General features: G+C 49.2%; 1 protein-coding gene and 1 long non-coding RNA gene across 3 annotated transcripts in view; both read left to right on the forward strand.

Annotated features, from left to right (window-relative positions):
• Positions 1-391: 391 nt before the first annotated feature.
• On the forward strand, positions 392-1727 carry LOC116790491. 2 transcript variants are annotated; one of them, XR_004358377.1, is made up of 4 exons: positions 392-483; positions 1009-1131; positions 1239-1392; positions 1548-1727. It is a non-coding gene; the product is annotated as an uncharacterized LOC116790491 (long non-coding RNA). The 2 variants fall into 2 exon arrangements; XR_004358376.1 differs by having other exon boundaries at positions 1239-1727.
• Positions 1728-3453: 1726 nt separating this feature from the next.
• Positions 3454-15760, forward strand: part of PTEN (phosphatase and tensin homolog) — a 47149-nt gene continuing 34842 nt past the window's right edge. The window contains exon 1 of the mRNA XM_032695496.1: positions 3454-3609. Coding sequence (XP_032551387.1) covers positions 3531-3609 — 79 coding nt within the window. The 5' untranslated portion in view covers positions 3454-3530. The remainder of the gene's footprint in view (positions 3610-15760) is intronic.

Consider the following 15760-nt stretch of genomic DNA (forward strand, 5'->3'; position numbering starts at 1 on the left):
ACATGAATAACTTTACTGTATATATACATAGTAACAGAAAAACGTCCAGGAAAAGGTTTAAAATAACAGGATCTCTGTCATTCCTGTAATTAAGCCAAAGTTTTGGCAATTCCCCTTCAACCCTCCTGCTCTTGTGTCCGTGTTTTCCAGGGAACAAGGGACAGGACAAGAGGGAAACGGGCTCGAGCTGCTCCAGGGCAGGGTCAGGTTGGGCAGCAGGAGGAATTTCTTCCTGGAAAGGCTGCTCAGGCATTGGAAGGGGCCTCAAGCCCATCCATTCCACAGGGACACCTTCCACTAGCCCAGGTTGCTCCAAACCTGTCCTGGAACACTTCCAGGGACGGGGCAGCCACGATTTATCAGCTTTGGGTTTGGAGCCGTGGGGAAAAAAAAAACCCCAAACATTTTGGTTTTTTCCAGTGAAACGTGCGGCCGAGTTGGTTGGACTCCACGAGACTGTAGCAGGAAAACTCCTGGGAGAAGGTAAGATGGAGCCACTGGAAGTGGGAGCCTGGAATTGGAGGGGAGCTGGGCAGAGCTGCCCACGGCCAAGGGGATGTGTGTGCCCGTGGGAGCACAAAGTGCCACAGAGCAGGAGCTATTTAAGGCCAGTGTTGGCACAGGGATAAATGGAGACTGACCAGTCCCAAATATATTTAGCCTGAAAACCAGCAGAAGGTTCTGGGAACGGCTTCCCAGTGGGAATAATGGTGGCAAGAGATCTTAAGATGCAACTTGATACGTTTATGAAAGGAATTATATAATACAGCATTTGCAAAAGGCTGGAGGCTGCAGCAGCCCAGGAAATCCCTCCACCTTATGTTCCAGTTTATTTTGAGCCCTTAAAGGAAAAGCTAAGCTTTTTTCCCCCTTCTCCCTGTTCCTTTTCCTGCTCCAGCATCTGCTGCCAGACCCCAGCACCTCTTAAAAGTGTTTAAAGATGGAGCAAGTCACTGAAGTAACTATTTATTTATTGATTTTTGGTTATTATTGACATTCATTATTTAGATACAAAGTGTCTTCAGTGAGATGCCTTTCCCTGCCAGCCCAAGAAACATTCCAGGTGGACTTACAGATCTGTTTTTTTGGGAGATACCTGGTTTACATCATCTGCTTTTTATGGACAAAGGGGTACATGGATTCTCCTCGTCCCCTCAGGACACTCCTTTCCATGGTGTCTCTTTTCTGGTTGTACAAAAGGTGGTTCAATTTTCCTCTTGTTTTTTTTTTCTTCGCAGATTTTTTTATAAAACAACCAACCACCCTTTAAAGATTTCCTTCCAAGGTGTGTTATCCTTGGCTTCCATGGGATATCCCTCATGCTGCTGCCCAGCAATGGAATGACATGAAGACTGTTTTTGAGGGAGGCAAATTTACACATGGATTGTCCCGGTAATCCCATTTTCCCAAACGTATCACGTGCCAAGCTTCCTCCTGATCCCTCAGCAGCTGGGGCAGATGCTGATCTCCAACAGATCCCATTCCTGATGCTTTGCAGAGGTCCTACATCCCAAACTGCCTTCAAATTTTAGGTTTTGTTACCTCAGGAACCCAATATCTCACCTCTCTGCACAGCAGAGGAAAACAATCACACAAAAGATCCCCAAAAAAAGCCCTACCAAACAGTGAGAAAGATGGAAACCGGTCCCAGACTGCAGCCAGTGTTGATATCCAGCAGCTCAGGCTGCACCAGGCTTCCTGATGGTCGTTTTCCTGCAGAACATTAACACGGGTAATTCCCAAAGACTTGCAAGAGTTCTCAGCTTAGGCTGTGAAGAACCTTGTAGGCTGGGGTTAAAAGGGGTTTAAAGGCTGATTTAGAGATTTATAGACAGTGCTTTCCCCCTGCCAGGATAATTGTCATCCATGTGGGAAGGGGGATGGAGTGGGACAGAAAACTCCATGGAAACAGCACAGCCAGGAGGGCTGAGCCAGCCGGCACGACCCGGGGGGACTGTCACGTCCCCGTGCCCATGCTTAGATTGTCCCGAGGACACGAGGAGGAATTTCTTGCTGGAAAAGGTTGTCAGGTATTGGCAGGGGCTGCCAGGGGAGGTGGCGAGTCCACCACCCCTGGAGGTGTCCCAGGAAGGCCTGGCCGTGGCACTCAGTGCTCTGGGCTGGGGGACACGGCGGGCATCGGGCACAGGGGGGACTCCATGGGCTGGGAGGGCTTTTCCCACCTCAACGATCCTGTGACTCCGAGGGCAGCAGGTGGCCCCAAACCCCCTCTCCCTCCCTCCCTCCCTCCGTGCCCGGTGGCTGCAGGGGGCGATCGGCGCTCGCTCACCGCGGCCGCCCCGCTCCTCGCCAAACCACGGCTGGGGCCACAGCAGAGAACACCCAGCCCCTCAACCCGCCGGGCTCAACCCCCCACCCCTCACCGGGGCCGCACCGAAACCGCTCTTCCCCTCTGCTCGGCGGGACGGGCCTGGCTAGGGGGGCGGCGGGGCGCGGAAGGCCAGCTCGGGGGGAGGGTGGGGAGCTCAGAAGGATTTCGGGGCGCCCCGACTGTGCTCGGGGGTGCTCCGAGATGGCTCAGGGGGTGCTGAGGGGGCTCTGAGGGGGCTTCGTGGCCGCCCCGTCCCCTCACGGCCACTTCCGCCCGCGGGGGAGGCGCCGCCGCGAGCGCCCACGTGACCCGCCGGGCCGCAGCGCACCCACCGAGCCTCACCTCACCGCCCGTACCCCCTCCGCCCGCCGGCCCCCCCCTCGCTCCCTCCGGAGCGAGGGGGGGGCCGCGGGCGGAGGGGTACGGGCGGCGCGCTCGCAGCGAGCCTCTCCCCCCTCTTACCCGCCCGCTCTCTCCGCTCCCCCGGTCCTCCGGTGGCGGATCACCGGAGGGGACTACTTTTCTCCTCTCCGGGCGGATGCGGCAGCGGTGGGCGTGCGGCGCCCGCCCGCCGTCCCTCTCGGAAGCCGCGGCCATGATGGGAGCCCCCGCGCCGGCGAGCGCTGCGGGCCGGGGGATGAGCGCGGCCGCGCCGCCCTGAGGGAGCCGCCGCCGCTGCCGCCGCCGCTGCCGCCGCCGCCCGGGGAGAGGGGAGGGGAAAAAAAAAAAAAAGAAAAAAAAAAAAAGGCGCCGCAAGGAGCGACCGGCCGAGCCCCCGGGGGCAGCGGAGGGCGGCGGGGGGTGGGGGGGGAGGGAAACGGGGAGCCGGCTCCGGTGGTGGGGAGTGGGGGGGGGGCGCGCCCCGCGCCCGCTGTCACCATTGCCGGGGGCCCGGAGCGCCGCAGAGCTGCTCCCCCCGCCGCCGCCGCGCTCGCCCCAAACACGGCGGCGGCGGCGGCACCGCCCGCAGGGGCTCGGCGCGGCTCCCGACGCGCTCGGGGGAGGAGGAGGAGAAGGAGGAGGAGGAGGGAGCAGCAGCGGCAGCGGCGGCAGCAGCGGCCGGTGCCGCCCGCCGGCAGGAGCCGGGCCCGCCCGGGGCTGAGCCGGCGGAGCATCCGCGCCCGGGGCCGCCGGTGGTGCCTCTCGGCCGCCGCCCGGGCCCTGCGCGCTGCCCCGGAGCGGCCCCCGGCTGCCAGACATGACCGCCATCATCAAAGAGATCGTCAGCAGGAACAAAAGGCGATACCAGGAGGATGGCTTCGACCTGGACCTGACCTGTATCCTCTTCCTCTCTGTCTCCCCCCCCCCCCCCCCCCCCTTGCTCCTTGCTCTTTTTTTTTTTTTTTCCCCCCGCACGTCCCCGGCGATTGCTCAGACCCCGGCGCGGCGTTACCTAACGCGCTGCCCCGCGGCCGCTCCACCGGGGCTCGCCCGGGCCGCCGCCGCCCTCCCCCGCCGCCGCCTCGGCCGCCTTTGTCCGGGCCCGGCAGATTAACGGAGCTCCGGGATTAACGCCGGCGCTCCGAGCCGCCCGGGGGGCCGTGCCCCCCTCAGCCCCCCACCGGCCCCGCAAGCCGCTTATCTCGGGCCGCGGGTGGCTTTTGGGCTCTGGGCGCAGCGAACGTGCCCGTCGCGCCGTGACTCGGGTCCGCAGCGCTTTTATTTTATTTTTTTTATATTATTATTTATAATTTAGCGGCTCGGATTGCGAGTATAATCGTGCAGGCCTGTGGCTTTCCTCGGGTTGCTTGAGTCGAAGGCTGTGTCCTCTGCCCTGATTTCCATCCCTTCGCTGTTCCTTAGGATCTGCAGGCCTCCCCACGGCAAGAGGTGGCAATCGCTGCTGCCAGATTAAAAAAAAACCCACGGTTTTTTTCCTGGTGGACCGCACGAGGATGTGTCAGAGACACGGTGCATCGGGTCTCGTCCAGGAGGATTGTATAGAATACTTTACTCTGGAATAAGTAATTAGCGAGCAATTACGGCTAATGAGGCAAAACCCAGGGTGTAGTTTTGGTGGCCTTTGGAGCAGATGTGCTGGAGCGGCGGCAGGCAGATGTTTGGCTTGGAATGCCTTGCAGGGTTAATGGTGTGTGGGGGCTCTGCTGTGGCCATGGTCTTGCTCCTCGGAGAAAGATCACTGCTGGGTGGGAGGGATTTTGGAGCAAGAACCTCGCTTAGAAGTTGGAAGAATGAATATTGACGGTAGCGTTCAGGGCCAGACTTAGCCCTGTAGAGAGATCTTTCTGTTCTGCAGCAGGAGCAGGGGGAAACTTAATGGGTTTTGGAGTAATTATGCTCATGTCCGAGCAAGTTCTCCAAAGAAATCCAGTTCTTGGGCAGGATCAAAGCTGATAACAGCTGGAACCAGCACGGAGCTCTTGCTGTTCCACTGAGCCTTGGCCTAAAATTTTAGTGGCTTTAAAAAAACCTCAAAGGTTCTGGACTTAAGCAAGTGGTTGCTGAACTCTGGGTTAAAAAGTAGCAGCTCTGGTACATAATTCCTGCATTCTGTCTGCAATAAATATAATTTTAGGCCTGAAAGCGTTTTCACTTGGCCACTGGGGTTATGAAAAGAGTGAAGTGGTGGCAAAACCAAGAGCTTTTGGCTTCACAGTGCAAGAGTTTGGTGTTTCAGGTATCTTTGCCCAGATATGCCGGTGGTAGGGAGAGATTTTCTTGGCCCAAGCTGATCTTTTTAACTAGTCATATGCTCCCAGCAAGAAAACTGGTGAATGTAGAACCCTGATATTCCTGCTCAAGGCTGCTAATGATGTGTCAAATGGAGCTTATTGCTTATTTTCTTACTTTTTTTTTTTTCTCCTTGTCTCATTAATTTTATTCTTAGAATTTTGTGTTATAAACAGGCCACTAGAGTGGGCTTAGGCTGGCTTTTCTAAAAGGAGCAGCTGGCTGCAGTTCTGCAATGAAAAGTGTAGAAAAGGTGGGTTTTTTTTTCCAGAAATATTTTAGGAATAAGCTTATACTCAATCCTTATTTTTATAGCTGCACATTTTGAGCAGATAATTAATGAATGAAGACTTGTGCCTTTACAGTGCCATGGCTTTGCTTGGAGGCTGATGTGCTGCAACAAGTGGAAGTTGAATTTTGTGATGAACTTTGTGCAGGGTGGGATTGTTTCTCACCATACCTGGCAGCTGGAAAATAATCTATTTGTTCCTTACACCTATAGGCAGGGAGTTAAATCTCCAACCATGTGATATTAGGGGAGGGAAGAGAAAACTTGAAGGCCAAGCGAGGTGTTCAGCAAGGCATGGCAGGAGGAACCAGGTGGTGCAGATTATGGTGAGTTCAGGGAGTGAAAAAGGGAAGGAAGAGCCCAGGGATTTTGGCATTTACCTGGAATGTGGGAAGTGGAGGCCTGAATTCCTCCTGCAGTAAATATTTCTGTGTGAGGAGTTCAGTGGTGGTTGCTCCAAAATCCTTAGTAGCTGGTGATTGATTACCTGGGCTTTGGGAGGTGGAAATCAAAGGAATGATGGTGAATCAGGTGAGGTGCCTGATCTCCAGCCTGTCTTCTGTGACCTGCCCTTTCCTTCCACCCATCTTTGAGGGATGGGTCCGTGTCTTGGTGGCCCAAGTGGGACAGAGATTTGTGGTCTTTGCATTTGGTCGTGGCTGATTCTCCCCAGGCCTTGGAGGAACACCTGAGTGCCAAAGCCAGGCTGGGTCAGGGTGCTGGAGTGCCGGAATTCCCTCTGAGGACCTCTTTTCCTCATTTGGGCTGTGTCAGATCCTTTCAAGAACTGATGCTGGTGCAGGTACAGTACAGGACATTGTGCTTGGGACTCTCAGTTCCTGAGGAGTTGGTTAAGAATTCCTCTTGTGTGGATAATGTAGGATTTCAGCAAATGGAAATAGCACACTCCTCGAATCAGTGCACAGTCTGAGATAGTCCCGTGTGTCCTTAAAATCCACACTGACATTACTTTTCATCTAATCATATGTTCTCTGGAACAGTCTTTGTTAATGCACCTCTTGGAAATAAAATACTTTGAATTAGAAGAAGAAAGGTTTTGAAGGTGAAGACATTAAAAAGCTTTTTAATACTTATTTCAGCTGTTTATTCCGAGTTTGTTTGGGTTTCCAGTTGCTTTCTGTAATACTGGATGCCTTTTTGTGCAGATGGGAGAGAAGGAAAGTTGGGATTAGCAGCTTTCTTCTGCCATGGTGACATTTCTTGATGCTGCAGCCACCAGTCTGTTTTCTGAGGCACTGTAATGTTTGATATTTCTGAAATTGTGCAGCTTGGTTCATGTCCACTTCAGGAAACGGTGCCTGGATTGCTTGTGTCTTCAGAGCTTTACTGAGTTTAGCAAGTGGCTCAACTATTTGAGGCTGGAAAAAAGCGGTGGAGCTGCTTCTGGCTTTGGTTAAACTGTCTCGTGTTTCCAGGCCTTCTGTCAGGGGTGAAAATGGCCAACTAGGCTGAGCTCAGGGCTTGACTGAAGCATGTGCAGCTCGTGACCTACATAGTGGTACAAACTGCAGCAATATTCAGTGAAGATGAGATGTTGGGTGCAGTTTACACATCTCACACGTCGTTTGTCTCGTGCAACGAAAGGCAGAGAACGCTCGGATTGTGAGAGGGAACTTCTGACAATCTCCTCCTGCTTTCTGCTGCTTGCAGTCCTAAAGCTCTTTGCATTTTTAATGAAATTTTAAATTATGGGACTTGACTCAAAATGGCTCAGCTTCCAGGGGAAAAAAAATGAATTAGTGGCATGAGGTACATACCGTGTTTAAAAATAGAGCCCGGCTTGGAAACGCCATTCGTTTAAGGGACTTGGTTTCATTTTAAAATTGAAGTTTGTCAGAGGTTTTGTAACAAGTTTTTCGTGAGGGTTTAGAAGAAGCTAGAAGAGACCAACTGGCAACACGTTTTATTGGTGGAAAAGTATTTCTTTGTTCTGGAGTAAACCACGTTACTTAGCAGTGTTTGGAGCTCGTTTTGCTTCTGGAGCCCGGGATGATCTTGGGTTTTGGACAGGAGATTAGTGCTGGGAATTCATGTAAGAAGTCAGTTTGCACAGACAGCAGTACAATGGTCCTGCTGGCTGGGGACTTCCTCGGAGTTCCAGTTCCCTGCTCGCTGTAGGATGTGTTGATCCAGGACAACGGCTCTTTCTGCTCTTAGCAAGGAGAAGGATGTCTGGAATTGTCCAGGTGGTGATTGCTGGAGGTGCGTTCGTGCGTTTTTCTCTTCCGGGGTTGCACGTGAGCTGGATCATTTACTGTTGCTCACAACCCAGAGAAACCCCAAACCCTTTGCCATGCTGCTGTAGAACATGTGGCTGGTGGTGTTTGACAGCTGAATTTTTTCCCACAACCCCCCCATTTCAGCAGGTGCTCCATTGTGCAATCCCATTCAGAGTCACCCGGCCCCTTCCTGCCCTGCTTTTTGGCTGCTGCTGCTGCTGCTCAGAAAGGGGCTTAAAAGAAGCTTCACAAATTACAGCTCATCTCTTTGCCCTTGTTTAAGTGCAGGCTTCCCCATGTACTGCTTCCTCTTGGATCATCAGGAATTTTTAGTCCATGTGGATGCTGTTTGCGCAGGGCTGAACTCCAGGTTAAGAATTCCCTGACAGAAGGTGCTCCTTGGTTTCATGCTGTGGTGGTGGCTGTGTGTTCTCAAGGTGGGGAGAGGAACAAGTACAGCTCATGTGGACACTGCAGAACCCTTGTGACCCTTTGGAAAAACCCCAGCTGAAGTGACTGATTGTTGAAATCTGGGTGGAAGCTCAGTTAAGTGTTTGAAACCTTCGGAACATCCAGAGCTTTGCCATTAAATGGGAAGAAGGTGGTGCTGAATTAAGTGCAAGCTTTGCTAGGACTGGTATTGGTTTTAAGTGTTTCCTTTTCAAGGAAAAATCCAAGTTCCTCCTCATGGCACTGAGCCTGACAGGCTGTTGGCACTCGAGGAGTTCCCTTTCTGGGGTCTGCTCAGTGGCTCAGGTGGGGACTCCTGAAAATCCCTCCCCTTTTTACTCTGTGGGTGGTTGGTTGGCCACGTGTCACCTGGAGTCTTGAAGGGTGGTGAGTTTTGGAAATGCTTCTTTCTAGGAATCTCTGCCAGTCAGGGAGGCCTTTCTGTCCACAGGGATATTCCACCTGACTGGCAGTGCCTCAGTGAGGGAGAGGATACAGCCTCGAGTGTGGGGCTTATGCAACACTGCAACTGGCTCTTACTGCTCAGTTTAATACGTGCACAAAGATTAGCTGGCTCTTGATGCCTGCTAGGCTGGGATCAGCAGGTTTCTTTGGGACAAAACTGTGGTTTTCCAGTGGCCATCCAGTGCTACACTCCTGTAGGACCTTGGTTTTACAACCAACATAGTCTGAAGCACAGTGACTGCTGTAGAGGCAGTGAGTATGTCTTAAAACACTGTCTAGAGGAGGACAGAATTGTCTAATTTGGAATTTCTACTGTATTTTCCTCTTTGTAGGTTGTTTTGGACACCTAAATCCTCTTTGTTGTGCAAGCAATTGATACAATTTGCTCAGTAATAATATTGCTGCAGGAATGTGTTTCTTTAATACATTGTGTTAACCCCCCCCCATGCTAAAAAGCATAAAACCAAAACTAAACTTCAGGATGTGACAACTACAGAGTTCAAATATTGTATGTAAAGTTTCTGTCTACCGAGTTTTTTCTGCTGGTTGTGAATCTCTGAGCAGTTTCTTGAATGAAATTATATTTTTAATGGATTAATGTTGCCACATTAATTCTGCATAAGCTGACAAATTATACCCCTGGTACCTTAGCCTAGGGACTTCCCCTGCAACGGGTTTAAACATGAAAATGGTCCTTGTATAATGATCTAAAGGACAATAGTTGTGTTCTGACAAAGTGGGAGAAAAGGGAGGGAATAGGCAGATGAGCTGTCAAATCCCTTTATTACATTAGAGCCCAAAGCTGGTGTCATTGCTCATAACTCCCTTTTAAAGCCCCCCTCCTTTCTGATTCAAGTGATCTGCAACTTGGAGCTGCATGCAGTGTGTGTTTATTTACTGTGCCCAGTGTAGGGGGGATATTCAAGGTTAATTATTGCATGGCTTTTTAGGGGGGAAAATGGGATGTAGCCTGGAGTGATTGCTGGATATGCCCAGTGCCTCATCCTAATCCCTGAGGTAGGTGTGGGCTCCTTTGACTTGGCACTCGGGTGCAGGTTTTTGGGGATTAGAGCTGTGCACATCCCATGAGTTACTGGCAGGCTGATTTCTGGGCTGGAAGAAGGGAATTTATTGGAAAACGAATTCCTGTAGAGCAGGGTCTTTTCCTGAAACACGGCTGCTTTGTGGGTGGTTGCCTCTGCTTTGGGTTCTGTTGGTTTCTGAGCGTGTCTCAGGCCCAGGTTGATATTCCAGATGTAAACAAATCCCCGTTCCAGTTTCTAATTCCAGCCAGCATCCTCTGTGCTCCTGTCGTCATCTGCCTCGCTCGCTGTCTCGCCTGCGAGGCCCTGAAAGAAAAAAAATAAAAATACAGCAGCAGTTCTGTAGAATGGAAGTAATAATCTTGCAATTAGGCCCTGTATCATGCTGCATAAATCTAGGTTATCTTAATAACGATTTTAGGCAACGGGGCTCAAGTAGTGGCTCGTGATTCAATGGTAATTGACTGTGCAGCTAAAAATTAAACTCAACTGCTCTGTGTTTGGGATGATGACTATTGCAAAAGCTGGCATTGTTCCCTTTAAAGATGAACTCCCAGCTTCACAGCCCCAGCGTGCAGCAGTGCAGAAAAACTGCTTAATATCCAGTTTTTGGTAGTGAAGTGCTTAAGAAACGTCTTTATAAACTTAATTCTGCCTTTGTGGAGTGGTAGTAGAATAGCTTTTAATTGCATGATTAATTTTCTTAGAGGCCTCTGCTTAATTCATTGCATTGCCTGGGTGTATATCAGGCTAGAGTTGAAGGAGTTGTGTATTTTCTGCTCTTTAATTTCTTGTGTGGGTGAGTCACTGAAGTAATGTCCTTTTTTTATACTAACATTTAAAGGAGGGAAACACTAGATCTCATCAGAATGAAATTATCTGCTTGGGGCTTACTGGTTGAGGAACAGTTTATTAGGACGGCCTTGTGTCTTGTTTTGCCACTTGCCATTATCTTCTCTTGGACTCAAAAGAAGGTTTGATAAATCCATACAAATCCTAGTTTTTGTAGCTTCTGTTTTAGAAAGCTTTTTAAACGTGTGCCACATTTGTCCTCTTTGAAATTCCCTTGTCTCTGAAAGTTTTGGATGTTCTTTCAGGCTTGCAAAAAGTTGAGTCTGAGCCATTTTTCACTTCCTGTCAGTAAATATCAAAGTAGTGACTCTTCTGTGCTGACTTCTCGTTACTGAATAAAATTCTTGTGTTTTTCTGGGGGTGTTTGAGGTTAGGATGTGCTTAAATACACGTTAGAGGAGACCCTGCCAAGTGAGGTGGTGTGCTGGGAACACGGACCGGGGAGACCTCAAACTTCTTCTTGAAAGGGTTCGTGTTGAGTTTGGTTGGTGGGTTAAAATAGATAAATCTGGCACTTCAGAAACTCAAACTGAGATGTCTGGTCTGGTTGACAAGGTGGTGATGGGTCACAGGTTGGACTGGATGATCCCAGAGGTCTTTTCCAGCCTTGGTGATCCGGTGAACCTGCACCACTGACCTTCCTCGCTGGCACAGCTCTTGGTCTTGGGCCTCCCTGTGTTGCTGCAGCTGGTTGGGATGCCAGGGTAGGGAGGGTAAGATGGGATGCAGCTTGTTCCAAAATGGGAGCAGAAGCAAAAAAACCTTCTTAACTTGCCTCTCTGCATGTTTCCATCTCTGGGAATCCCTTGGGATTGTAGGGTTTTGTTCAGTGCTGTAGATCTGGACTTGAGGTGAGTTAGGGAGTTGAGGCCCAATCTCTGACTTCTCAGCTGAAGAGTCCTTTCTGTCAGATTTTGTGTGAATAATACAAAGTTTGGTGCATCATTTGTTATGTTCCTGTTTGCTCTTAGTTTTCTTTGAATGGGAAGGGCAGCTTTTTTCTGTCTGTAATATCAGCAGCTATTTTAGAGGGATTTCACAGAGTCATAGGATATCCTGAGCTGGAAGGGACCCACAGGGATCATCCAGTCCAACTCCTGGCCCTGCACAGGACACCCCAACAGTCCCACTGTGTCCCTGTGAGTGTTTGTCCAAACACTTCTTGCAGCTCTGCACAACCAGCTCATGTTTCCTTTATTACCTGCATGCTTTTCTATATTTATGATTCCAGACCATTTTGAAATGAAAGTTTAAGGCATCCTTTTCTCAGCCTTGTCAGAGCAAGCTCTTCTCTAGGCAGCCATCATCTTTCATGCTGCTTTTAGCACTTCTTGTGTCTCTGCTGGGAGGTTTAGGGGGTTTTTCCCAATCTTAGTAACCCATTAGCTGTTCAGCAAAGCCTCCTATGGCTTAGAGCTCCAGGACACATTTCATACACCTCACAGAGGAAGGAGAGGCTCTTGCTCTGGGAATACTTCCCAAGTCAATGTAGTAAGCAGATCTAGAAGCCCTGCTATGGGATAGAACTGAGTTATGGATGTAGACAACCTGGCAATATCCCCTTCAGGCATCTTTGGATTTCCCTCTTTGTGCTGGGGGAATTTGAGTTCCCTTCCAGACAGTGTTGTCAGCCCCATGACTTCATCTGGACAGGTTTGCCTCCGGATAGGAAGGAGCCTGCAGTTTTGTTGTTCCTTGTCTAGGTTACTGTGTTTAAACTGCAAGCTGAAATCTGAAAAAAACTAAAAAAAGTGGGTGGAAAAAAAAGATCATAGTTGAAATATGGAGCATTAAGGGGTTAAATGCATTTCTTCTAAATCATAAAATGTTTCAGCCACATCTGAGTTGGTCCCTTTTCTTGTTCTTTAAGGCACAGATGGTAGAGTTGGCAAGTGCAGCTGGCTGGCTACAAGGAATCCTCCTTTGCTCTGAAGAACCTTCTTCCTGTTCATTTCCCCTCTACTTCCTGATGATCCAGGCTCGTAGAAAAATAGTAAACTTATTTGTGTTTCATGCTGGCTAATGCAAATGCTGCTGTTGAACAGAAATTTATGCATGGGTCCAGTTTGAACAGCATATCTGCTAGGAAACTTCCCAGATTGGTCTGGGTGTATTTTCCTGTGTCTTTTGCTTTTTTTTTTTTTTTTTTTTTTTTTTTTGTTGTAGGGATGCTGTCAAGAAAATGGCACTAATAGGAGCTTGGCCATTTGTCAGGGCTCTTAAATCTGTTTGAGGATGGAGTGTGGACACTTCTCATAACACTCCCCCTGTAGCTTCAGGCTGTCAAGCTGTTGAACAGCAAGAACAGCGTGGGGTTTGTTTTTTTTTTTTAATCCTTGCTGTTGCTAGATGGACTCGTTTAAGCTGGACTTAAAGGGCTGGAGGTCACTGTTTCGTGGCTGGCGGGCTCCTGAAGTCAGAGTTCCTGAAAACTGGGGGCAGATCCAGACAACAAAGCGACTTTGGGAGCCTTCAAAGGCCGCGGTGCCTCTGTCCCGGGTGTCGCTGTCACACGGCCGTGGCGGTGACAGCTCGGTGACAGCTCGGGCCACCTCGTGCAGGGAGGCAGGGCTGACCCCCAGCTGGCAGCACAGCGAGCAGTGGGCTCCTGGGAGCACCTTCCAGCCCCAACTGGAGGCGAAAATCAGCACTCCTGGCAGTTGTGAAGGTTCTTTTGCAGGCCGTGGGTTTAAATCTCCTTTGTTACACGAGATCTGTGTTGGGAAGGTGCAAACGGAGAGAAAGGGGCTTGTTGTTGTTTTGTTGGCAGGGGGCTGGTTCAGGTTGTGCAGTAAGTTTTTTAGCTCCAGAGCATGATTTGAGCAGTGCCATCAGTCACAGCTTCAGGAACACTCAGCTTGTTTTAAATTTCCTTCCTAAAGGAAGAGGAGTTCTAATGCCTGGTAGGTCTTCTGAAGCCTTTGGTTCAGAGTGATAGAATGGCTTGGGTTGGAAGGGACCTTAAAGCTCATCCAGTCCCACCCCCTGCCATGGGCAGGGACACCTTCCACTAGCCCAGGTTGCTCCAGCCTGGCCTTGGACACTTCCAGGGATGGGGCAGCCACAGCTTCTCTGGGCAACCTGTGCCAGGGCTTCCCCACCCTCCCAGGGAACAATTCTTCCCAATATCCCATCTATCCCTGCCCTCTGGCAGTGGGAAGCCATTCCCCCTGTGTCCTGTCACTCCATCCCTTGTAAACAGTAAATATTTATAAGACTGTAAAGGGCTCCGAGTTTTAAAGTTGTTTTTTATTTTCGTTTTGATGTAAAATCTGTCCTCAGTGTTGGGTTTGGAAAGCAAAGCTCTGTGTAAATTCTGAAGCTCTGCATGCTCTGGCCTGCTTATAAAATAGGAGATGAGGTCATTTGCTCTTTGTTTTCCCTTTAAAGCCACCTTAATGAGTGGAGTGAGGATCCTATATTTGAAATATAGCACTTCATAAAATTACTCAGAAATTCTTATGCCATTGTAGTTTACTAATTGAGAGTGTTGATCATTGCAAGAAAGGCTGCAGCTGTCTGTTCTTGTGGCTGTTTAAGAATTAAGAATTGGTAAATATTTCGATATGTTTTTTTGGCCACCTTCCATTATTAGGCAAAAGGCTGAATTTGTGAGCAGAATCAGTTATAGGACCAACATGAGTAATTTACTTTTATATCTCCATGTATGTGAAGTTGCAAGTGTATACTGCATATTCTTTAATTTGATCTTGGCATAGTGTGAATATATAGACAGCTATTTTTGAAAGTGATTATAACTGCTGATTTGCATAATGATCCAGGATTTTTCTCATAGCAACTGCAAAGACTGTCATCTTCAGCAACGTGGGAATGATTTCAGGCTTTAAAGAGCACTGTTTTGTTAAATCTCTGAGCAGCATTAGAGCAGAGGCATCTCTGGAGTGGCACATGGATTATTTGCTTTGGTCTGGTTTCAGTATCGACACTTTCTCATTGTGGATGATTTAGCAAATTATTGAGTGTTTTGATTTGAAGGTTCCTTGGGCCACACCACAGTGTCTTGGTTCCTGCAAAAGCTGCAGTTGGGTAGTTAGTGAGAGGTAAGAACTTGAGCAGAGGATGGTGTTTTGGGATTTTGTTGTTGGACTCTGTGTTAGAGTCCAGCCTCTAAATTCCAGGGGAACGGACGTCTTAGGAAAGACCTACTTTGGTAAACTGTGGCAGGGTTTATTTATGCTGTTAAGAAAGCCCAGTTCAAAATTGGTAGTTACAGCTCTCTGGTTGACTTTGTTTTGTGTGTGTTGAAGTGCCTCAGTCAAGGCCTGAGGCTTTTTCCGTTTTTGTTTGCCTGCCCTAAAAAAAAAAAAAAAAAAAAAAAAGCTTGGAATTGACAATGAATTTGTTGCATGTTTTAAATGATCAGGTCTTCCAGATGTCTAAAATTAGCAGTATCATTACCAATTTCATGATGACTCAGAGTTCTCCCTTTGAATGGAAGCCCAGCTTCCAAGCTCCTGTGTAAGAAATCTCCTCTTGGTAGGGAATATCTTAATTTCAGCTTTGGGAATCAATGTTAAACTAAGTGAGGTGTGAAAAGGAGTGTCTGTGAACTGTTGAGCGTGGCTGATGGTAGAATTCCATGAAGATGATGTTCCCTGATGCTCCTTAAACTGCTCTGTGCAGTGATCACGGGCTGTCCCTGTCCCCAAAGAGGGGTTTATTCCCTGGCATGAGGATAAAACATGCAGGAATATCCCCTCCACTTGAGGCAGATCTTGGGGTGGAAGAACTTGGGTTTCATGGCAGCTTTTCCAATTAAATGTTGAATCTTCTCTTTCTGCTCAGAGATGTAGATCATGTGTGCAAACATCAGCACCACTTCCACCGTGTTCTTCCATCTTATGGTGCTCCTTAAAGCCAAAGGCATTTCTTCAGTTGCTTGAACCAACAAAAGAGCTTCAAAGCCCCATGTCAAGGCTGCCAGAGCTCCAGGAGTGTTTGGGCAACGCTTCCAGGGACAGGGTGGGATCGTTGGGGTGTCTGTGCAGGGCCAGGAGTCACTCACACTCCTTGTGAGTCCCTTCCAGCTCAGGATATTCTGTCTTGAGCACATATTGAAAAGACATAGAGTTATCTTGCCCAGCAATAGGAATGCATTTGTCATGGCTGTTCCTTGCTTTCCTTGGGAGCAGAGGAAGCCTGGTGCCATGAAAGGGTGTCACTGGCTGGCAGGGCCGTGTCCTTTAGCACACAGGGGTGAGTCAGCAGTGGTGTGTGAACTGCATTCCTGCCTAATACTTTGAGATAATCGCTGAGGTACTTCAGGACCATTATATTTAGGTGGTGGGGAGAGATTGCCTCGCCTGGTTTTAAAAAAAAAAAAAAATCATATTTTCTAAAATCAGCCCCCCTCCTCAGTGGCTCGCTGTTGGATGTT

Source organism: Chiroxiphia lanceolata, chromosome 8 (genome assembly GCF_009829145.1).
Source record: "Chiroxiphia lanceolata isolate bChiLan1 chromosome 8, bChiLan1.pri, whole genome shotgun sequence".
NCBI classification, from domain to species: domain Eukaryota; kingdom Metazoa; phylum Chordata; class Aves; order Passeriformes; family Pipridae; genus Chiroxiphia; species Chiroxiphia lanceolata.